The sequence below is a fragment of the Aquarana catesbeiana genome, linkage group LG04 (genome assembly GCF_042186555.1).
Source record: "Aquarana catesbeiana isolate 2022-GZ linkage group LG04, ASM4218655v1, whole genome shotgun sequence".
Classification (NCBI taxonomy): Eukaryota; Metazoa; Chordata; class Amphibia; order Anura; family Ranidae; genus Aquarana; species Aquarana catesbeiana.
This window is the reverse complement of record NC_133327.1, coordinates 186,060,297-186,084,483: the sequence shown is the minus strand read 5'-3', so window position 1 is coordinate 186,084,483 and position 24,187 is coordinate 186,060,297. Positions and strand designations below refer to the sequence as shown.

At 46.1% G+C, this 24,187-nt stretch overlaps 1 protein-coding gene across 2 annotated transcripts in view; it reads left to right on the top strand.

The window, feature by feature from the left end:
- The window catches only part of MINDY4B (MINDY family member 4B), a 137,886-nt gene extending 117,105 nt beyond the window's left edge, over window positions 1–20,781 (top strand). For both annotated transcript variants that reach the window (XM_073629080.1, XM_073629081.1), the window contains 3 exons: window positions 399–569; window positions 19,067–19,247; window positions 20,313–20,781. In XM_073629080.1, coding sequence (XP_073485181.1) covers window positions 399–569; window positions 19,067–19,247; window positions 20,313–20,455 — 495 coding nt within the window. In that variant the 3' untranslated portion in view covers window positions 20,456–20,781. The remainder of the gene's footprint in view (window positions 1–398; window positions 570–19,066; window positions 19,248–20,312) is intronic.
- Window positions 20,782–24,187: the final 3,406 nt, after the last annotated feature.

Sequence of the window (24,187 nt, the reverse complement as noted above, 5' to 3'; positions counted from 1 at the left end):
AGTTTTGAATTTTTACTTCCCTCTACCTAAAAGATTTCAGTTTGCTGTTCAACTGAGTTGTATAGTTTATAGGTCACACTAAAGGTGGAAAAAGTTCTGAAATGCTTTATCTTTGTCTCATTTTTTTACATCACAGAAACTTGACTTTTTAACAAGGGTGTGTAGACTTTTTATATCCACTGTACATATGCAAACAAAAACCAATGTTAATTGGGCTAAAGGGCTAAGAATTGGCACTACTAGTGCAATGTAGCACAATGTGTACAGCATATGTGACGTAATACTGGGAACAAAACCTGCTTTGATCAATTGTTTGACTTCTTCAACAAAAAAAAAAAGTGTACCTTTAAAAAGCACATCAAACTTTGCTCATTTTGCACTCTAACTGGTTTCCACAGGCTGTGTTGAACCTGATTTTAACGGGGAGAGCAAGCCCTCATGTTTTTAATGGGGACCAAATCCTGGAAGAACAGAAGCTGGAGCAGGAACTTCATGGAGTCCTAACACGCAGTGATGTAGGCTACTTACACTGGAGCAGGGATGAAATGGAACAGCACAAACTTCCCCAGGTGAAGCATAGTACAAGCTGTACTAGAAAGGTTTCCAGTTGTTTATTTTTAATTTGTGATTGTATCTGACAATCCATGTCAACAGTACACAGAACAAATATGTAGAGCAGGGGTATTGAATTAAAATTCATGATGATGGTACAGTCAGTAAAATCCGAATCGCATCTTTATACGATAACTCTGATTCTTCACATCACAGTCACCCTCTCCTCTTAGGCTAGGTTCACATCTCTGTGGCTGGGAAACGTGCAAAATTGTATGCATTCCCGACCCTCAGAGGAATTCTCAGTTGCACCCCCCACACATCGGCATCTAGGACACATTTTCTTGAGCACCAAACCACATGATGCTGCAGCACCATGCAGCTTGATGCGGTGTGATTAAAAAAAAAAAAGGGTCAGGACTTCTTTCCCTTCATTTCTCTTGGGTAAGGCAGCCCCTTCAAACATGCATGCACAGATGTGAATCGAGCTTCATATCACAATCCCATTCTTGCATTAGCATCCTCAGTCCCCCCTTAACATCACAGTCACTCCCCTTCACATCAAAATACCCCCCTTCACATTACTGTCCTCAGTCCCCCCCCATTATTTTCCTCAGTCCATCCATTACTGTCCTCCACCCCTCTTCACATTACTGTCTTCAGCCTCCCCCATTACTGTCCTGAGCCCCCATTACTGTCTTCAATTATTATTATTATTATTTCAGGTACTTATATAGCACTGTCAATATACGCAGCGCTTTACACACACATATATATATATATATATATATATATATATATTATGCATTCATATCAGTCCCTACCCTCAAGGAGCTTCCAATCTAAGGTCCCTAACTCACATTCATACATATACATACTAGGCCACATTTAGACAGGATCCCATTAACCTACCAGCATGACCCCATTATTGTCCTCTGCCCCCCATTATTGTCCTAAGCTCATCCATAACTGCCCTGAGCTTCCCTCTTAATTGTCCTGAGCCCCCTATTACTGTCCTGAGCCCCCAATACTGTCTTCAATGACCCCATTTATGTCCTCTACCCCCATGACTGTCCTCAGCCCATCCATAACTGGCCTTAGCTTCCCCCTTAACTGTTCTGAGCCCCCTCATTAATGTTCTCATCTCCCCTTATCATCACCCCCTTTCTGTCCAACCGTACATAGACAGGGAGGAGGACAGGAGGCACAGCAGATTTGGACAGAGGGTGGGAGCTACAAGTTGGTGATTGGTTGCTAACAACCAATCACCTGCTTGTTAACTCGGGAAGCCCCCGCCCTCCATCCAGAGCTGTACAGCCTCCCGCTGTCCGCTCTGTAAGAATAAGAATGACGGCAGTGGCGGCTCTGCACAGAACGGCACCTTAATGGCGGGATCATGGCAGTCCAGATAGGACATTGACTTGGTCCAGATCTGACTGCAGTCTGCCTGATGTAGAACATAGTAACTAGGATACTGTTCCCTGCAGTATGATATAACCCAAAGTATGCTGGTTCTTATTGTGACTGTGCCACGCTGCTGAACCCGCAGCAACTTTTCTATTTGGTTGAGGCAATTTTTAGATTTCTGGTTGGAAGTGGATAGAGTTCTATGAATGTCTATATGTAATCACCTCTGAGAAAAATTTCAAAGTAAAACTCAACAGCATAATGCATTTTACAGTATAAAACAATGCACTACCAATGCTGGACTAATAACTTGCTATGACAAATGACAGCGCAAGTTGATTTCTCCAAGCAAGTACTTGACTGCAAGAAGGCACTAACAGAGACCAGCTATGCCCAAATAGAATACATGTATTCCACAGTGTTTTGCCGTGTACGCACAACCGGACTTTTCGTCAGACTGAACTCCGAAGGACTTTTCGACGGAGTTCCAACGGAGTTCCAATGAAACGGACTTGACTACACACGATCACACCAAAGTGCGATCGTTTCGAACGTGATGGCGTACGACCGGACTAGAATAAGGAAGTTCATAGCCAGTAGCCAATAGCTGCCCTTGCATCCTTTTTTGTCCGTCGGACTAGCATACAGAAGAATGGATTTTTCGATCGGGCTGGAGTCAGTCGGAAAGATTTGAAACATGTTCTATTTCTAAAGTCCGACAGATTTTTCGACAGAAAAGGTCAGATGAAGCCCGCACACGATCGAATTGTCCGATGGATTTGTTCTGTCGGACCAGTTTGGTTGAAAAGTCCGGTCGAGTGTACACGGCATTTGTGTTTCATAGATGACAAGTAGAATAGTAGTAAAAGCAGATCATAACCCCCAGGAAATATCTCAAAGAATCTTACGTCTGTTCCAGCTAAGGTACACTCTAAGACAAGTAGCACCCATAAAGCATTTGAGAGAAAAAAGTCATACTAGATGTATGACCGAATTTTCCTTTTTTAAAAAAAATGTATGCCCAAAAACAAAGCCTTTGTGTATGCCAACAGTGGCAGATTTTTATAATCTTTGTAAAGACTTTAAGACTGATCTGACTTGCAAAGATGAAAAATAGGCTGTTTCCAAACATGCCGAAACTGAATTTATAAAAAAATATATACCTAGGACACCTTGGAAATCTGAGAAATATAAAAACCAGTTGGTGGTATATAATTTACTGGCCAAGGATTTGCTCAAAAGTTTTATTTACTTTTCTAACCCATATATGATCCCATATGGAATACCACTAGGACCTTGAATAAAAAATAGCTTTTAATCATTTTATGCTAGACAATATAAACTATATTTTGATTGTGGACCAATACAGAGGATTTCTTTTAAACAGAACCTTAAAAAAATACCTTCACCCAGCCGTCACGTAGATTATCACAGTTTAGTTAATCCAACAATTCCTGCCTGTTTGACGTGGAAATTCAACACTCTGTTCGTTGTACAACGTATTTTGTTATCCTCTGCACGCCTAAACTCTAAGTACAACTTTGACCCCCCAATCTGTAAGACTCATCTGGAGATGTACACGTTTATGTATTGTCCACATCCAAAATTCAATAAATACAGTATATACAGTATATATATATATATATATATATATATATATATATATATATATATATATATATATAAAGAAAAAAAACAAAACCTTTGCATTTACAAATATTGACAAACTAAACTGCTTTTTCTTGATCTGGTATTTCAAAATAGTTGTATCAAACAACTACCCTCAGTCCAGGATTGGAAAGGTTTACAGATTAGGCATAAATCACTAAACTATAACATGTTATTTACTTACAGGTAGCAATCATTTTCAAGCAGGTGACTGATATTTTTACCCTATTCTTTAAAATATTATATCATATCTTATTGAGAGAATTATTCAGACTGTCTAAGGTTTATTCTTAAAGGCAAACAAAGTGATGATCCCTAGACTGCCATGCTGGAGCTCATAAGTGGATGATTGCATTGCACTCTGCACATAACCAAAACCAGCAAAAACCAGCCGAGACTTCAATTCTACCTTCTTACGGCCTTGTTTAGTCTCGGTTCACACTGATGCACTTCATAATGTAAACCACTGTGGGTCGCAAAACACAGTGCGATTGGCTGAATTGGATTACATAAGTGTGAACACCTGTGCAATCCATTCCCAATGCAGCAAGAAAAAGGTGCATGCAAAATAAATAGGCTCAAATCGCACTGCACAGAATGACATGTGATTTGAACAGCACTCACACTTGCAGTCGGGGTAGTAAAAACAGGAGGTTGTGCCACAGTTTTACTGCTCCCCGACCACCCACCCTTACTCTAACACAGTGGCCAAAAGGAGTTGCACAGTTACATATAGTTACATAGTAGGTGAGGTTGAAAAAAGACATAAGACCATCAAGTTTAACCTATATGTGTGATTATATGTCAGTATTACATTGTATATTCCTGTATGTTGCGGTCATTCAGGTGCTTATCTAATAGTTGATACCACCGCCTGTGGAAGGGAATTTCACATCTTTGCCACTCTTACAGTAAAGAACCCTCTACACAGTTTAAGGTTAAACCTCTTTTCTTCTAATTGTAATGAGTGGCCACGTGTCTTGTTAAACTCCCTTCCGCGAAAAAGTTTTATCCCTATTGTGGGGTCACCAGTATTGTATTTGTAAATGGAAATCATATCCCCTCTCAAGTGTCTCTTCTCCAGAGAGAATAAGTTCAGTGCTTGCAACCTTTCCTCATAACTAATATCCTCCGGACCCTTTATTAGCTTTGTTGCCCTTCTTTGTACTCGCTCCATTTCCAGTACATCCTTCCTGAGGACTGGTGCCCAGAATTGGACAGCATACTCCAGGTGAGACCAGACCAAAGTCTTGTAGAGTGGGAGAATTATCGCTTTATCCCTTTTTTAATGCATGCCAATATTCTGTTTGCTTTGTTAGCAGCAGCTTGGCATTGCATGCCATTGCTGAACCTATCATCTACTAGGGTCCCCAGGTCCTTTTCCATCCTAGATTCCCCCAGAGATTCACCCCCTAGTGAGTAGATTGCCTTCATATTTTTGTCACCTAAATGCATTATTTTATATTTTTCTACATTAAACCTCATTTGCCATGTAGTTGCCCACCCCATTAATTTGTTCAGATCTTCTTGCAAGGTTTCCACACCCTGCAGAGAAGTTATTGCCCTGCTTAGCTTAGTGTCATCTGAAAATACAGAGTTTGAACTGTTTACCCCATCCTCCAGGTTGTTTATGAACAAATTAAACAGGATTGGTGCCAGCACAGAACCCTGGGGGACCCCACTTCCCACCCCTGACCATTCTGAGTATTCCCCATTCATCATCACCCTCTGAACTCACCCTTGTAGCCAGTTTTCAATCCGTGTACCCACCCTATGGTCCATGCCAACGGACCTTACTTTGTACAGTAAACATTTATGGGGAACTGTGTCAAATGCTTTTGCAAAATCCAGATACACAACATCTACGGGCCTACCTTTATCTAGATGGCAGCTCACCTCCTCATAGATGGTTAATAGATTGGTTTGGCAAGAACGATTCTTCATGAATCCTTGCTGATTACTGCTAATGATACTGTTTTCATTACTAAAATCTTGTATATAGTCCCTTATCATCCCCTCCAAGAGCTTGCATACAATTGATGTTAGGCTAACTGTCCTGTAATTCCCAGGGATGTATTTTGGCCCTTTTTTAAATATTGTCAGTAAAAATTAAGAACAATGGTTTGGCAATTACTTGACTGAGTTCCCTAAGTACCCTTGGGTGCAAGCCATCTGGTCCCAGTGATTTATTAATTTTAAGTTTCCCAAGTCTATTTCTAATTCTGTCTTCTGTTAGCCATAAGGGTGCTTCCTGTGATGTGTCATGAGGACAAACACTGCAGTTTTGGATACTGAGCCCCCTGATTCCCTCGTGAAGACTGAGGAAAAGAATAAATTCAATAACTTTGCCATCTCCCCATCCTTTGTAACCAGATGTCCTTTCTCATTCTTTATGGGGCCAATATGGTCTGTCCTGTCTTTTTTACTGTTTATATACTTAAAAAATTTTCTTGGGATTTTGTAAAGTCTGAATGCTGATGATGATCCCTCAGCCTTGTATTTTTTGAAGGCCTTCTCCTTTGCTTTTTATATGCATTTTTACATTGGAGTTAAGCCATCCAGGACTTTTGTTCGCTCTTTTAAATTTATTTCCTAATGGGATGCACTGGCTAATGCCTTTATTCAATATGCTCTTAAAGCAAACCCATCTCTCCGTGTTCTTTATTTCTAAGATTTTATCCCCATTTATACCTTCTAGCAAGGTTCTAGCAAGGTTCGTAGTTTAGGGAATTTGGCTCTTTTTTAATTTAATGTCTTCGTGTTCCCCTTTGTGTTTCCTATTTGTGTGATTTATACTGAAGCCAATTGACCTGTGATCGCTGTTTCCTAAATTGCCCTGTATTTTCACATCCGTGATCAGGTCTGTATTGTTGGTAATCAGTAGATCTAGTAACACCTTGTTTCTAGTTGGTGCATCTACCATCTGACCCATGAAATTGTCCTGCAAGACATTTAGGAACTGAGGAGCCTTAGACGAATGCGTGGTTCCCTCTGCCCAGTCTATGTCTGGATAATTAAAATCCCCCATTATGATAACACTTCCCATCGTTGCTGCTAATCCAAATTGTGAAAGGAGGTCCATCTCCCCCTCCTCCCTCAGTTTAGGGGGCCTATAGCATACTCCCAGTACTATTTTCCCCTTAGTTTCATCCCTTTGGAGCTCTACTCATAAGGATTCCACCTCCTCCCTAGCTCTCTTATTGATGTCATCTCTCACATTAACTTGTACATTATTCTTGATATATAGTCATCCCCCTTTTTTTACTCTCTCTATCCCTGCGATAAAGGGAATACCCTTGAATGGTTTCCAGCCAATCATGAGAGCTGTTGAACCAGGTCTCTGAAATTCCCAAAATTCTAAATCCTCCTCGTTCAACAGTATATCTAATTCAGACATTTTGTCCGCCAGGCTCCTGGCACATGCCACATAGTTTAGCATGTCAGTCACATACTTGTCCTCCTATTGGGTGTTCCGAGATTGCAAATAGGACTTGTTACTATACTTACCTCGGGTTTATGTGCTTTAGTCAACCTACCACTAATGCCTCCAATACTACCCTCTGGAATATGTTCATTGCTGACTATCTCTACCTCTGGACCCTCCCTCCCATCGCCTAGTTTAAAAACCCCTCTAACTTTTCAGGCATCTTCACTCCCAGCAGATCTGCACCCTCCTCATTTGGGTGCAGTCCGTCCCTTCTATAGAACTGGTGACCAGCTGAGAAGTCGGCCCAGTTCTCCAGGAACCCAAACCCCTCCTTAATACACCAGCTCCTCAGCCACTTGTTTACTTCCCTAATCTCCCTCTGCCTTTCTGGTGTGGCTCAATGTACTGGTAGTATTCCTGGGAATACTACCTGGGAGGTCCTTTTCCTCAATTTAGCTCCTAAATCCCTAAAATCGTTCTTTACTCCATCTGCCTTTGACTTTGTCATTGATGCCAACATGGATCATGACAGCTGGGTCTTCCCCAACCCCTCCCAGTAATCTGTCCACCAGATCCATAATGTGCCAAACCCGAGCGCCCTGGTAGACAGCATACAGTTCGGCGCTTCAGGTCTTTGTCACAGATTGCCCTCTCTGACCTTCTAAGATTTGAGGCCCCCACCACCAGAATTTGTCTTTCCCTTCCCCTCGTCCCCCCCCCCACTCTCACTGGAGGAGTTCTTCCCCTGGCAGCTAGGAGAGTCCCACAGCTCCAACAGTGGCACTTCCCCCTCTATCCTTCCTGACTGTCACCCATCTACTCATTTCTAGTGCCTGCGCCTCTTTGTCTCCACCCGCCTCTGTGCTGGCCCCTGCCAGAACCTGCCGGGTACGTTCCTGGCTGTCCTTTAGTATAAGGATCTTCTCAGTGCTGTCAGTTGCTTCCCTAGATTCAGAACCTGTGCTTCCAGGGAAACTATGTGCTTACATTTTGCACAGCACTATTCGCTCTCGATCGGATGATCAAGGAACGCATACATGCCACAAGATGTACACTGAGTCGCATCTCCACACCTGCCGGGCATCGTACCTACTAATTTAATGAGGAGTGGGGATTATACCCTATCCACATTACCTAACAACTAGCTTCCTGACACTAATACTCAACAATACAATACACAGGTACTCAAGAAGACAATACACAGGTACTCGCCACATACGTGCACTCGCAGACAACGTGCACTCGCAGACCACGTGCACTCGCAGATCACATGCACTCGTAGCACTCATGTACTTACAATACACAGGTACTCACACTACACAGGTACTCGCACTACACAGGTACTCACAATACTCAACAAAAACAGTTACTCCACAATACACAGCTTCCCCGCTAGACACAGTCAGTTTTTTTTTTATGTTAACTGGTTATGACTGCTCTGCTCAACCTCCCATGCAATCTGACACTTGCAGGGCATGTCAGTGTCTACGGTCACCCCTACGGTTTCAATAATAATATTACTAACAGGACATTTCAGGTGCTACTTACAGGTTTGATGACTCCTGTTATAACCTCCTGTTTTCAACTCTGGTTTTTAACTCACCACTTAGTCCAGTTCCCGCAGGCAAAAAGGTGGCAAGCTCAAAGATGAGCAGGCTCAAAATGAGTTCTACAGAAAGTTATACAGGCCTCAAGCACCGGTGACCAATTGTACACAAGCAAAGCATCGTGGCTGCGGCAGAAATTATACCTCTCGTTGCATTTAGCGGGCAGTACCATCGCCGAATGCCATCTATTCAAGCAAGTGGGACACTACTGTAATGACATGCAATGCAAAACAGGTGGTGGGGAGGCAACATATCATTTATTAGGTGCCTGTCAAATGCACTCCATCCTGGATTGCTTTTCAGAGGGCAACACAGACAAAATCTGAGGATTAAACAACAAATTTCAGCTAAAAACTACAATAGTGTTTTTTATTACCTAATTTACCTCTGCTCTTTCCCAAAGTGTTAAACTAAGTCGCTGTGCTCATTATCAGTGATAATAAATAAAAGCTGTGAGTCTATAGCCCAGAACTCCTTTTGCTCTCAAAATAGATAAGTGGCAACTGTGTATTAGAGAAGCATTTTTCAACCTTTTTTCAGTCAACTCACCCTTTAAAAAACTAAACTTTTACATAAAGCAGTAGCAGCCACACATGTAGGACACCCAACATTAGAGGGGATTTATTCTTACAAAGCAAATACACCTTAGTACACTGGTACTGACTAGTATTCCAAGATTCTCTTTCAGACTCAGCTAATGTTACCCCAGTGCTGGTAGAGAGGGGTAGGAGCAGGGACAAATAAGGATGCTGTACAGGTGGCCGTCACCCTCCTTATCAATCAATGCAATCAGTTGTTATGCTTGCACGATGGCCAAAGTTAATGCTGCACAATGAAAAAATGTGGCTTTGTTTAACAAAATAAAGATGGCTTGATCCAGCTGCCAACTTATTCACAATTTTTGGGCATTTTGTCAAGGCAACCCTGAAGGACCTAGACAGCACCCTATTTGCAAAGGGCTGATACAAGTATCTGTACAAATAAAACTGTGCATGTTTAAAAAAAGAGTCCACTCTGAAACAATTCATCACCTTCCAAAACAGTGTCCCAAGAATTTAGTGCTTAACCACTTGCCACCCGCCCTATTACCAAATGACGGCGGCAAAGTGGTTTGATATTCCTGACCGGACGTCAGATGATGCCCCCCGGGGGTGCACACCGCGGCGATCGTTGTTGCGGGGTGTCAGTCTGACACCCTGCAACACCGATCTAGGTAAAGAGTCTCTGACGGAGACTCTTTACCACGTGATCAGCCGTGTCCAATCACGGCTGATCATGATGTAAATAGAAAGAGCCGGTGATCGGCTTTTCCTCACTCGCATCTGACAGACGTGAGTAGAGGAGAGCCGATCGGCTGCTGTCCTGACAGGGGGGTCTGTGCTGACTGTTTATCAGCACAGCCCCCCCTCGGATCTCTCCCAGGACCACCAGGGAAGCCATCCACACTGGACCACCAGGTATGCCCCTAGACCCCCAGGAAAATGCCAATCTGTGCCCAGGCAGCTGCCAATCTGTGCCCAGGCAGCTGCCAATCAGTGCCCACTCCAATGCCTACCACTGCCAGTGCCACCAGGGATGCCCATCAGTGCCTCATATCAGTGCCGCGTATCAGTGCCCATTAGTGCCACGTATCAGTGCCCATTATTGCCCATCAGTGCCGCCTATCAGTGCCCATCAGTGCCCAGCAGTGCCGCCTATCAGTGCCGCCTATCAGTGCCACCCTATCAGTGCCCAGTAGTGCCGCCTTTCAGTGCCCATCAGTGTCGCCTATCAGTGCCCATCAGTGCCACCCAGTGCCACCCATAAGTGCCCATCAGTGCCGCCTATCAATGCCCATCAGTGCTGCATATCAGTGCCAACCATCAATGCCGCCTACCAGTGCCCATCAGTGCCACATATCAGTGCCCATCATCAGTGCCCGTCAGTGCCCGCTCATTGGTGCCACCTCATCGGTGCCGCCGTATCAGTGCCTGTCAGTGCCGCCTTATCAGTGCCCATCAGTGAAAGAGAAAACTTACTTATTTACAAATTTTTTTAACAGAAACAAAAGCAAAACTTTTATTTTTTTCAAAATTTTCTGTCTTTTTTTATTTGTTTAGCAAAAAATAAAAACCGCAGAGGTGATCAAATACCACCAAAAGAAAGCTCTATTTGTGGGAACAAAATGATAAAAATTTAGTTTGGGTACAGTGTAGCATGACCGCGCAATTGTCATTCAAACTGCGACAGCGCTGAAAGCTGAAAATTGGTCTGGGCAGGAAGGTGTCTAAGTGCCCTGTATTGAAGTGGTTAAACAGTTTTCAGTTACTTCTCTACATCTTCCACCAATTTTGTAAATTGCACACCTTAAAGCCCACCATAGATGGTTTAAATCTCAGCAAGTTCAATGGGGCATGACCAAAAAATGTCTGCCGATCAGGTCCAGATCAGTGATCTCAGCCAATGGCTGAGATCGCTAACCGGAGTGTTCTGGAGGGGGGCTGTCCCCCTGTCAGAACCAGTGGCGGCCCGTCCATAGAGGGTGCACGGGCCCCCATATCCATGCATCCAGCGACCTGATCTACATACAGGATGCCGGATGCATGGATTCCAATGGGGAAGGAGGGTTTTTTGAAGCATGTGATTAGAGCCAGAGGCACTAATACCACTGCGCTCTGAGTCCACCCAGTTGTGTGATGATAGTGAATGAATATTCGCTATTTTCACACTAAGTCTCCTCCCCCCAATCAGGAAGCGGGTCTGAGACTGTATCCCGATTGGGCAAAATGTCAGGTGATCCTATTGGATGTCTAGGAGAAGGAGGAGAGAGGACACGCACGGCGGAAGCCGTCAAGGAAAGGACACCAGCCACCCGCAGCGCTGAGGACACCGGAGCCACTGTTCCCAGCCCGCTGCCAGCCACCTGCAGCGCTGAGGACACCAGTGCCACTGCTCCCAGCCTGCCGCCAGCCACCCGCCGCACTGAGGACACGGAAGTCGCTGCTCCCAGGCCACCGCCAGCCACTTGCCAAGCTGAGGACACCGAAGCCACTGCCCGCAAACCACCGCCCGCCACCTAGATGGGGCAAGTGCCAGACCGACTGGCAAAGGGGGGGGTAGTGCCACGCCGCTGTCCGCCCGGGGGGCAGTTGTTTACCGCCCCCCTAAAGAAAAATCCACCAGCCGCCACCGGTCAGAACACAATAGCCCAGCAGGGAAGATCATTGTACTAACATCGCATGGTTAGTACAGCGGCTCCTCCGGAGCTGTCAGTTTTTTTTTTCTTCAGCCATGCTGGGTTGTGGTGTGTACTGGTGTGTACTAGGCTTAAAGGGTGACTCCTCTTTCGTGGGGGAAAAAAAATAGAAAATAAAGAAAAAATATTATAGCATATACAATTGCGACACAAATCATATTTCATATGAATGTTATTAAAAACTACCTTTGCTTTTCAATCTGCAGCCAATGTAATTTTCAGAAAATGCAATGCAATATGACTACCTGGAGGTGTTCTGTACACAGAATTTGTACTGAACGCCTCTCAGAAATATAATTTCCTGCTTATGTGATTGGCTCACCGATTTTCCCAGAAGTCTGACCTAAGATACAAGTCAGATTTTAGGCATCCCCTGGAACAAAAATTTCATTTTTGTGGAGATACTCCCAATAGGAATGTGTCTAAAGGGGTGCAGACCCAGCAGCTTTCCTCATTAGTGCCCTGCAGCTGCTGCAGCTGATGATAATTATGAAACCACTCTCATTGGATTCACTTTTCCACATGGACACAGAGAAACACACAGGGATTTCTTCAGAATACCAAAAGGTAGGATTCTGCAACAAAGTTTGTTCAAATCCTTGCAATGTACATTGATCACCCGGAGGGGAATGTTTTTTTTCCTCAACAAAAGTAGAGTTACGCTTTAAGCATTCAACAGGTGATTTTAACTACTTATCTCTAAGTTGATGAAAATTTCTGTTATGGCTAGCTTTATTTTGCTCTCCTCCTTCAATGTGCAGACCCTCATTGTCTTTCAGTAGCAGCGCCGCAAAAATAAAGGAGAAGAGTCTTGCACAGCATTAAACCTTTAAAAATTTTATTAAAAAGCCAATATAAAAAGAACTCCACTGAACTCTGCTAACTCTTTACATCAGGAGCGGGTTTACCAATATTGACATGACAGAAAGACCCAGAGGAACTTTGCTGTCGAGTAGGGTAGTTTATAAATGACTTGTTCCCTTATCTTAAATTTGTGCAAAAGAAAAGCCCGGAGCAAAGCAAATGAAATGACATAGGCGGAGGGCTTACATGACTGGGGAAACAGGGTAATAGTATCAGGAGAGGGAGTGTATCAGGTTGGTGCTGGGGGGAGGGGTTGGAGAGGAGATAAAAGGGAGGCCCCTCCCTATGAGTCATCACAGTTTTGGGAAAAGTTCAGCAGAAGCATGTCAGAGGTGGAGCAGCTCTTGGCCCAGCTCAGGGAGGAAGCAGCGTTTCAGGGTCTCCTGGTGGATGCAGGACACTTTGGGGCTTATTCTAACACGAACAGCAGCAGGTGACATTACAGGGGGGAGGTAGGGCAATCGGGCGTCACTCCAGGCCACAGCGTCAGTCGGGGGGTACCCTGTCAGGGACTCCCGACGGGACCCCCGGCCTAGTGGGCAGCAGCGCGGGATGGGGGGAGTCCTGTGCGGTCTCCCCTCCAGCACAGGAGGTCACCAGGAGGACAGTCTGGGGGCTCCGGGGCGGCATTGCGGCCTACTAGGCGGTGGAAACAGGAGGGCACGGGCCCCACCCCTAGCGCTACGTCAGTCGGCCTGAGGCCTACCATTGAGGAACAAAGCAAAAGGGGTTCCCGGGCTTTCTTATGCACCGCCAAGGGACCTTAGGAGGAGCAGTGGGGGACAGCCGGGGAGGACTTCCAGGCAAGCGGAGGCCAGCAAGACTGAGGCCCCACACACTGGTCCTGGTAAGGCCGTCCAGAAGCCGGTGAGCGGGTACGCAATGCGGGGGGGTTCGGAGGTCAGCGGAACCATCGGCAGCTGGTGCTGTTATGCCTGGCGGGCTCTCATCAGAAGAGGAAGAGGGGTCTGGACAGAGGTCGGCAGGAGAACTGGGAGTCGGAAGAAGAGGCTGCTCCCCCCTCCAGCAGTGCAGTGCAACGTCGTTGGAAAGCAGATGGTCGGCTGATGGGGCAACTCCTGTGCAGCCCAGTAAGTCACCTTTACACTTATATCATGAGGGATTGTCTGTTAGCATAGGGCAAGAGGGCAGGACAGATGGGTCCGGCGGGAAGGACGGCAGTGGCTGAGGCAGCTGGGGGGGCTGCGGGGTTACTGGGTTTTCTTGATGGGACATAGGAATTGATGCAAAAGTTGGGGCATGCGGATAGAGCCCCCGCTGGGCCGGTGTCAGCCTGGGTCCCACCAGCAAGAGTAGTCGGCCAAGCCATTTTGCTGGGGGGTGCGGTAGCTCCGGTAGTTCCGGCCTTGACAACATGCCCGTCACAGGTAACACAGGTGGGGTTACGCAGGGGACGACCAAGGTGGTGGTGGCGGGAAAGCTGCGGGCAGACAGGAAGTCATCAGACTAGCTGGTTCTGCAAAATGCGAGGTCTATGTTTACTATGAGGGGCCATTGGGTGCACACTTGTAGCCTGAAGTATGAGAAAAGTTGTGGTAGGGTGAGTATGCAGAGATTTTTTCCCTGCTGCAGTTAGCAAAAATTTAACCTGGATAGGGTTAAACCGGATCATTCAAAGGAGGACGGAGAGAAGAGGGGATACCGGTTGATCCCGACGTCATTTGCCAACTGGCTGCAGGAGTTTTACCATCAGTGCAAGGGTGAGTGGGGAAAAAGAACCCCGAATACTGTTCGGCACTCTTTTGTTACTAGGATTTGATAGGGGAGGCGGATAGAGCTTACGGGGGCACGGAGTGGCTGAGGTATGTTGAGCATTTTCGTCAGTGGAGAGTTATCCGGCCGGCGTTGAGATGGGACCATAAGGACATCAGCCTGTGACTGTGCTTGAGGACGGCTGCGTCGGCTCTGCACCAGTTATTTTCAGGGGAGGCCGGTGGACTTTCGGCTCAGGGACAGGCGGCCGGCAACAAAAAAGGGGTATGCTGGCAGTACAATGCTAGGACATGCACGTTCAGAGGGATGTGCCGGTACAAGCACTAGTGTTCAGGGGTAGATGGTCTCATCAGTCGTCCAGAGGTTGCAAGCAAGGAATAGGTCGTGCTGGAGAGGCTGGACACAAGAGGGAGGACCAGAGTGATGGTGAAAAGGATGTGGCCGTTTTCTCGGTAGGTATCCGGATTGGAAAGTGGCTCAGTTGCGGGATTCAGGTTTCACAGCTGGCGTTAGGATTCCATGTATTTTAGAGGTGATTCCACGGTGTCTTGCACTTTGTGATCGGCCATGCGACAGCCAGATGTAGTTTCTGAGGAACTTAGTAGGGAAGTCGCATGGAGGGCCCCTTTCCGTCTGCACTGTTTCGCTGATTTGGTAGTTTCCTCTTTGGAGTAGTGCCAAAGTAGGAGCCCAACAAATTTAGGTTGATTCACCACTTTCTTTATCAAAAGGGGGTCGGTTAATGATGCAAGGGGGCATTGATGGCGAAGGTGGAGGTGGAATCAGTTTTTCGGCTACCCCCAGTTCACCCGGATAGCTTCCGGTTGCTGGGGGTGTCATTGGAATGAGTAATTTTGCGTCGTCCAATGCCCACCGATGTGTTGCTATGTATTCCTGTGCACTATTTGAGCAATTTAGCTCAGTTGTGGGAGGGGTGGTAAGGGATGTGTCGGGCGGGAATTCGATCATCCATTACCTGGACGATTTCATTTGCATGGTACCAGCTTCTTCCAGAATCTGCGCGGGGCTCCTGGCTACGTGGGAACACAGAGCGGACCGGTTTGGAATTCCGGTGGCACCTGAGAAGACGGGGGGGCCTAGCACGGTCATCACGTTCCTGGGTGTTGTCTTGGACTCTGGTGCAATGGAACGCAGGTTGTCGGTAGATAAGCTGGTGAATTTAAAAGGGGATATTGCAGGTGTGATTGGTTTAAGCGTGGTCATCACGTTCCTGGGCGTTGTCTTGGACTCGGGTGCAATGGAACGCAGGTTGTCGGTAGATAAGCTGGCGAATTTAAAAGGGGAAATTGCAGGTGTGATTAGTTTACGCAAAGTCAGCTGCGAGTACTGCAATCGTTCGGGGGTAAGCGGAATTTGGCATGTCACATTCGGCCAATGGGGGCGGGTTTTTCTATCATTGGTTTTTGGCAAGTACAGCCGGGATCAGGTCTCCCACGAGCGTTGTGCGCTTGGTTAAAGCGCACAGGGAGAACTTGAGGGTATGGCATGCCTTTTTTGTTTGGGAATCCTTTCACGGACAGGCTCTATGGATTTTAGGGCCCGTTAGCAATTTTGACATGGAAATTATTACAGATACTGTTGGCTCTACGGGTTTTGGGTTTTTTTTTTATTCCAGGGTCAGTGGAGTGCTGGACCATGGCCGTGGTCATGGCTTGAAGCGGGAGTTAAGAAGAATTTAGTGTTGCTGGAATTGTTTCCGGTGGGACTGGCGGTGAAATTGTGGGGTGCTTCGTTCAGGGATCTGAAGGGGATGGAAGGAAGGGCTGGCGTTCGTTCAAAAGGCTGGTGAAGGGTCAGCTGGCCTGGCAGTTCCTTTACTGGTGTTGTATTTCAGGTGAGGCATAGGGAAGAGGGGGTGTCCACTCCTGCTGTGAATATGAAGTTAGCTGGTTTAGCTTTCCTATTCAAATTGCAAGGTCAACCTGATTTCACACAAGATTTTGGGGTGAGACGGGCGATTAAGAGTTACCGGCGATCGGTGGCCCGCAGGGATGCCAGGAGACCAGTAACCTTTGTCATGATGCGGGGTATGGTAGCATATTTGGGGGAGTGTGTTGATCTGAATACCAGGCTATCTTGTTCAAGGTGGCCCTTTTTGTTAGCGTTCTTTGGGGTGTTTCAGATAGAGGAGTTGGTCAGTCCTTAAAAAGGTTCATGGGGGAATTGGGGGTCACGAGGTTATATGTGGAGATGATGGGTTGGCTTTATTTTTGCGTAGATCGAAGACCGATCAAATGGGTAAAAGGGAGGTCAGTACAGGTGCTCCAGTGCCAGGATCACTGCTGTGCCTCATGTAGATGGATCTACTGTATCGCGCTTTCATATTGTTGATGATTTTTGTAAGAAAATGTTTACGGGCATTGGGGTGGGTAGAGAAGGAGTTTTCCTCTCATTCATTTTGGATAGGGGCTGCTACGGAGGCAGCCAGAAGTGGACTGGATATGGATTCGGTAAAAGCGTATTGGGTGGTGGGAATCAAGGAGGTCCCAGACAGCAGTTCGGCCTCAACTTGTGGTTGGGTTGTGAAGTATTAGGGTGGGGAGGAGTTTGATGTTAGGCCCTGCGTGGTATGGAATACTATTTGGTCATGGTGTTGGGTTTGCTCTCTTATAATTTCAGAATCGGTGGCAGGAATGGTCTGGATAATGGGTCATTCCTAGGTGTTCTGGGGGGCCAGGAGGGGTGAGGTTGGGTAAGAAGGCAGGCATATGGGTTTTTATAGACGGTAGGCTGTATTCGTGGTTGGGAGTCCCTGGGATGTTATGGGGTAGGATTGTTACTGAAGTGTATCGGTATGCAAAAAAGGGACAGGCTGCCCGACGTTTTTGCACGTGGGCGGCAACGGTTTGGGGGTTAGGTCCATGTTGGACATTACGCGGGACATCAAATTCGATGTGCGGCGGTTATTGAGTGACTTTCCTGGCATGGTCATTGTTTTGGTCGGACATGGTGGCTCGTACAACATGGCGGATGGCCAGGTCGGTGGAAAGGGTTAGTAGGGCCAGGAGAAAGATTAATAGGGATGTGAGCAAGTTCATGGTTAGGCATGGGGGATTGGCTATTAGGCACGTGGAATTGGAGTTTGAGAAATGGAGATACCTGAGGGCAGATGGGGTGTATTTGCATGAGGTGGGTATTGACATGTGGGTGTTCGGATTACAAGAGGGTATTTAGAGAGCACTTCGGGTGTGGAGGGGCACCCATAGGTAAGGTGTTTCCTTTGGGTGCTGTGGCGGGTGTTGGTCTTTGCAGGGGAAGGAAGATATTTCAGAAGGAAGAGTTCAGGAACTATCGTTGCTATGGGTCCTGATGGTGGTTTCCAGCTAATGGAGATTAGCTGGAAAGTGTTAATGGGGGCACTGCGGTTAGTGGTTGTCTCTGAGCCAGCATGTCGGCTTGAGGCCTATTAATACACTTGGAGAGGTACCGCAGTGCAGTATTGTTTTTCCACAGATGGTTATGAAGTTCCTGCAAAGACCAACGCTAGGAGATTGATGGGTTGATTAACAGATGTTTCAATGTTTTATGTTAATTTGAATATATATATTTGTTTAAATAAATTAGGCTGCTACGGCCTTGTTAACTCCAACCTTGGTGTGGTCTCAATTAATAAGGTAAGGTTAAGAGGTTGGGGTATATAAGTGGTGGTAGAGTTACCTCTGTTATACAACAGTCAAGAAAAGCCCGGAGCAAAGCAAATGAAATGACATAGGCGGAGGGCTTACATGACTGGGGAAACAGGGTAATAGTATCAGGAGAGGGAGTGTATCAGGTTGGTGCTGGGGGGAGGGGTTGGAGAGGAGATAAAAGGGAGGCCCCTCCCTATGAGTCATCACAGTTTTGGGAAAAGTTCCCGCCCACCCTCCCTTTGGCTTCATTGTTTTTGGCTGTTTTGTATTTCTTGCTTTTCATTTCGGACAGGTTCGTTGAATCCTGCAATGTCGTGGCAGTGGCGGGTGTTGGTCTTTGCAGGGGAAGGAAGATATTTCAGAAGGAAGAGTTCAGGAACTATCGTTGCTATGGGTCCTGATGGTGGTTTCCAGCTAATGGAGATTAGCTGGAAAGTGTTAATGGGGGCACTGCGGTTAGTGGTTGTCTCTGAGCCAGCATGTCGGCTTGAGGCCTATTAATACACTTGGAGAGGTACCGCAGTGCAGTATTGTTTTTCCACAGATGGTTATGAAGTTCCTGCAAAGACCAACGCTAGGAGATTGATGGGTTGATTAACAGATGTTTCAATGTTTTATGTTAATTTGAATATATATATTTGTTTAAATAAATTAGGCTGCTACGGCCTTGTTAACTCCAACCTTGGTGTGGTCTCAATTAATAAGGTAAGGTTAAGAGGTTGGGGTATATAAGTGGTGGTAGAGTTACCTCTGTTATACAACAGTCATGGAGGTTGGTAGTGTGTATAGAAGGGACAGTGGACAGCTGACTACAACCAGTTCATCACTGTTTAAGATAAAGTACAGTATATGAGAACCTGAATTTTTTGCAACAAGAATGTGGTGCCGAGTCACGTAGCCTTTTATTATCATTTACTTTCAGGTGGGAAGTATGCTGAAGACTCCAAAATATCCTATTTGGCTGTGTAACATAAATGGAACGTATAGTGTCCTCTTTGGGACAAACACATCTCTCTTATGTGACTGGAAAATGGAACATATATTTGACCTTTATTTCTACAGTGGGCAATTTTCTCAGACCAAAACTGTGCATTTGACAGTTGGTGAGTATTGATCTTATTTTAAACCTTTATCAGTACTTTATTATTGGCATAAAATAAATTCTTAGAAGAAGAGACAGTCTTATTTATCAGGACCTAATCGGATGCCAGGACCTGAGTATGGGTGCTGTTTAAAATGAATGGCACCACAATGCAGTAACAAGTTATGAGCACTACGAAGCTGCATTAGTGTAAATAGGTCCTATGAACAGCCTTATTGTTTGAGGCATGTACGCAAATAAGTTGGAGACGCTATCACCTTGTCCACCTTGCTGCCACTCCTTCTACTGCCCAAGCTGAAAAAAATACTCACTGCTTCTGAGTACAGGATATGGAAGGAAGTAACCTCTTCCCACCTGACAGTACTCGGTTCTAGTAGCCGACTGCTAGGCCCAAGAACTGTCACATCTCTCCTGGCATTGACATTTTTTGCTGGCAAAGGCAAGTATCAAGGGGTCATGGAGAGGCGTTTTACAGAGATACTGTTGTTTTGCCTTGAACAGACTGCTTAAGGATTGTATGTGCAAAGAAATGTTTTTTCTATATCTTAAGCCTCGTACACACCCAGCGGGTTGAAGGAAAAAAATAACTGACAGCTCAGGTCGGAGCCACTGTACTAACAATGTGATGTTAGTACAGTGATCTCCTCTGCTGAGCTAATGTGTTCTGACAGGGGGACGCGTCCCCCCGCCAGAACCCTTCCGGTCAGCGCTCTCAGCCATTAGCTGAAAGCGCTGATTGGGAGCTGGTTGACAGACCTTTTTTGGTCAGGAGCCAACTGTCGGATTAGCTGCCGTACACACAGGCTGAATGTCGGCCGGCATGGGCCGGCTCAAAAGAAACTGGCCGATGTCGGCTTGGCTTTAGACTATACATTCCTGTTGATGCTGCCTTCTTTGCTTGGTATCATAGCCCCCCCCCCCCCCCCCCCCCCATGAGGTCTAGCACCAAGATAAATGTCAATATCAGGACTCTACAGGGGGATTTTTTACTTCAGCACTTGTGCATATTAATGGATTGAATTTTATGTTAATGTTTTCCTTTTTAATTACTCACTTCTTTTTCCAGACACCCACTCACGCCTATGGGAAGGACGCTTTAAAGCAGAAGAGGGTGACCATGAGAAGAAATTTCCCTCTCTAGAGATGACTGTCAGAACTAAATGGGAAGGGGCAGCTATTAACTGGAATGGGACAGTACCATTTTTCTAAAGAGAACCTGAAAGTGAAGAGCTCCTAAATGTGACAATTAACTCGCTGAATATAGGATGAAAGTCAGCTATTCATTAAAGTCATTCTGCATAATGCCAATCAGTTAAAACGTTAAATTTATGTGTTATTATGCATTTTGTGGTATACTTATAACTATCCAAGAATATTTACTACAAGACAGAATTAACACGAAAACTGGATGCATGATGCAATGCATTTTTGTATGTTTTATTAAAACAACCAGCCAAAGAAAAGTGTAGCTGGGCCCTTTAGTATTACGTTTATGTTAACTGACGCAAAAATAATAAAAAATAACATAACCCTGCTTTTACCTTGTGCTCCTCCATCCATCCATCCTCCACAGAAATTACAAACAAGTAGTGAAAAACTACATTCTACAGTAGGGTGACCAGACTTCCTCGGATTGAGGATGCTGTCCCCAGAGCCCATCTGTCCCTGGATCTGTCATCTCAGCAGGGGGGCCTGGAGGTAAAGCGGGCAGGGACTCCCAAATCCTATCCACCAATAAGCTAATCCCCCCACGGTGCAGCTATTTACAAAACAAACTTCTCCAGGCCCCCTGTGCTCAGTGGGGGCCAGGGGACAGTAAGCAGACTATTTCTTCATTTTTGGGGTTTAGGCAGATTAATCCGCCACAGCGCGCTACACAGTTGAAGCCCAGCCTCTTCAATATAAATACACCGCAGCCAGCCGGGAGCGCTTGCAGCAGATTAATCCGCCTAAACTCGAAATTGAAGAAATAGTCCGCTCTCTGTCCCCCAACCCCCACTGAACACAGGGGGCCCGGAGACGTTTGTTTTCTAAAGAGCTGCACCAAGGGGGATTAGCTTATTGGTGGACAGGATTTGGGAGTCCCCGCCCACTCTACCTCGCCCCCCCCAGTTCCCTCCAATCCTAGTTGCCCAGTTCGGTTGTGCCCAGGAGGAAGGGAGAGGACCAGATGTACCAGCGGTGCTCAGCTGGTCCCCGGGTTCCCAGCTCGAGGAGGAACCATCTGCAGGAGAAGCACTGCACCCAGGCTCCAGGTAGAAAAAGATGCCCAGACCAGGTACAATGACCAGGCTAAGAATGCTGAATTTGAACAGGTGAGGATGCATTCCTGGGCACAGGTGAGGGTGCATTCCTGGGCACAGGTGAGGCTGCATTCCTGGGCACAGGTGAGGCTGCATTCCTGGTCACAGGTGAGGCTGCATTGCTGGGCAGAGGTAAGGCTGCATTCCTGGGCACAGGTGACGCTGCATTCTTGGGCACAGGTGAGGCTGTATTGCTGACACAGGTAAGGCTGCATTCCTGGGCACAGGTGAGGCTGCATTGCTGGGCACAGGTTATGCTGCATTCCTGGGTACAGGTGAGGCTGTATTGCTGGGCACCAGTGAGGCTGCATTGCTGGGCACTGGTAAAGGCTGCATTCCTGGGCACTGATGAAGCTGCATTGCTGGGCTCTGGTGAGGCTGCATAGATGGGCACTGGTGAGGCTGCATTGCTGGGTACTGGTGAGGCTGCATTCCTGGGTACTGGTGAGGCTGAATTCCTGGACACTGGTGAGGTGGCATTGCTGGACACTGGTGAGGCTGCATAGATAGTCACTGGTCAGGCTGCATAGATGGGCACAGCTGAGCCCTGCATTCTTTATGTAGTGCACTCCTGAACTCTGCACTCTAAATTTCATCTTTATTTATGGAGGAAATGTGAGAAATAAAATATATCATACAATCATTCCATAACCACATACCACATACACTGCACATATCATTTGAGAAAAATATGCTTATACAGGCATACCCCACTTTTACGTACACAATGGTATTTACTAAAGCTGGAAAGTGCAAAATCAGGCTCACTTCTGCATAGAAACCAATGAGCTTTCAGGTTTTATTACCAAAGCTAAATTGAACAAGCTGAGGTTAGAAGCTCATTGGTTTCTATGCAGAAGTGAGCCTGATTTTGCACTTTCCAGCTTTAGTAAACAAACCCCATTGTGTCCTTAAAAGTGGGGTATGCCTGTAGTTATTTATAGTTTACCATTTGCCAATAAAAAAAAATATGTCCAAGGATTTCATTTTAAAATTTTGGTCACCTTAGTCTACAGACAGCTTTATAGGTAGTGGATCTATAGGTAAATGTATCACCTCTGTTATTACTGCACCTTAACAATAAACATGTCAGAACTTTTATGAGCTAAGTTCCTGTTTTTTCTACCTTTACTGAATTTTTATTAGTTGGCATTGCTCCCAGCTCTCTCTGTGGATTACTAAACAGCCCCTTGTATTATGGAGAAGAGGAAAGTGGGAGGTGTTCTGTTGTCCCATCTGAGTGACAATGCTACTTCTTCGTATAGTGAGTACAGGGAGTGCATACCTCCCAACCATCCCAGATTCGCCAGGACCGTCCCGGAATTTGATGTCCTGGAGTCCCAGCAAATCAAGGCGGAGTCCCAGAATGGAGTCCAATGCCGGAACAAGTTCCAGCACGTGGCTCCAGTGACTTCTCCGGTGGGGATGCACTTGCATGGGCTCCTGTCATTGCCCCCTCTGACAGTGACAGGGAAGGGGGGTGGAGGGGGGCAAGTAACAATGGTGTAAGAGGATATGTTCTGGAGTCACGCTTTGAGAGGGGAGAGAACTTGTGCTGGAGGGGGGATTGGATTTAAATTCCCCCCACCTTCTAGCACAAGTATTCTCCCCTCCCAAAGCACCCCCCCCCCTCAGTTCATATCTGACCCTTCCAGCACAATTCTGCACCTCCCCCAGTATGTATCTGACCCCCCCAGCACAAGTCCACTCCCTTCCCAAAGTGCCCCCCAAGCACATATCCGTCCCCCCACCCCACATTCTAGCACAAGTCATCTACCTCCCAAAGCTACCCCCCCCCCCCCCAGGCACATGCCTGGAGCTTGGGTTTTGTTTAACCATGCCCCTTAAGCCCCTCCTACTGTAAAGTTTGGCCACAACTATTTTTTGCTGTGGTGTGCTTTGCGCGCTGCAGGCTTCTACCTCCCTCAAGTGTCCCTCCTTCTCAAGTTTGAAAGTTGGGAGGTATGTGAGTGTGTGTCGTCACCCTAGGACAGTAGGACATGAAGTATGTTATTGACAAGATTAGCAGGTGCAAATAAAGGGAAAAATAGCCTGAAGTAACAAATGCAGACACCACATCAAAGGACTGGTAAAATGCAATATATTCTTTGTTGTCCTTGAGTAGGGATGAGCTGTCATTTTGGACTGAAATTTGCTTGTTCAGAGGTTCGGCAGACGGCTGAAATAAATTGGTATTCTCTTGAGCTGAACTTCCACCAGCAGCAGGAAGTGAAACATAAAGCAGCCTTATTACTACCACTGCTAAGTGTGACAACTTTTATTTAGGTTGGTTGTTAGGAAGCCAGAAGCCGTCGCTGTCCCTATAACAATCACTCATCCCCACTCAGCACATTCAGCTGTAGTCACTGATCCCTGCCAAACAGAATTTTTTTAATGATATTCTGCTTAAGGTCTCATGTACACTGAGGTCTTATGTGCATTCACAAGTTACTGCATTATATTGGCCTGAATATTAATTTATTTTGGCCATCAGCATGCATTAACTTGTGAACGTGCATAAATGTGCCTTGCGTTTCGGAGCATTCCATGTTTTTTCTGCCCAAACGTTCTTCTCCTGAACACGCTGGCAATGTTTTTTTCTGGCTCTAAAAGCTCCTCTTCTAATACACCTGTAAAT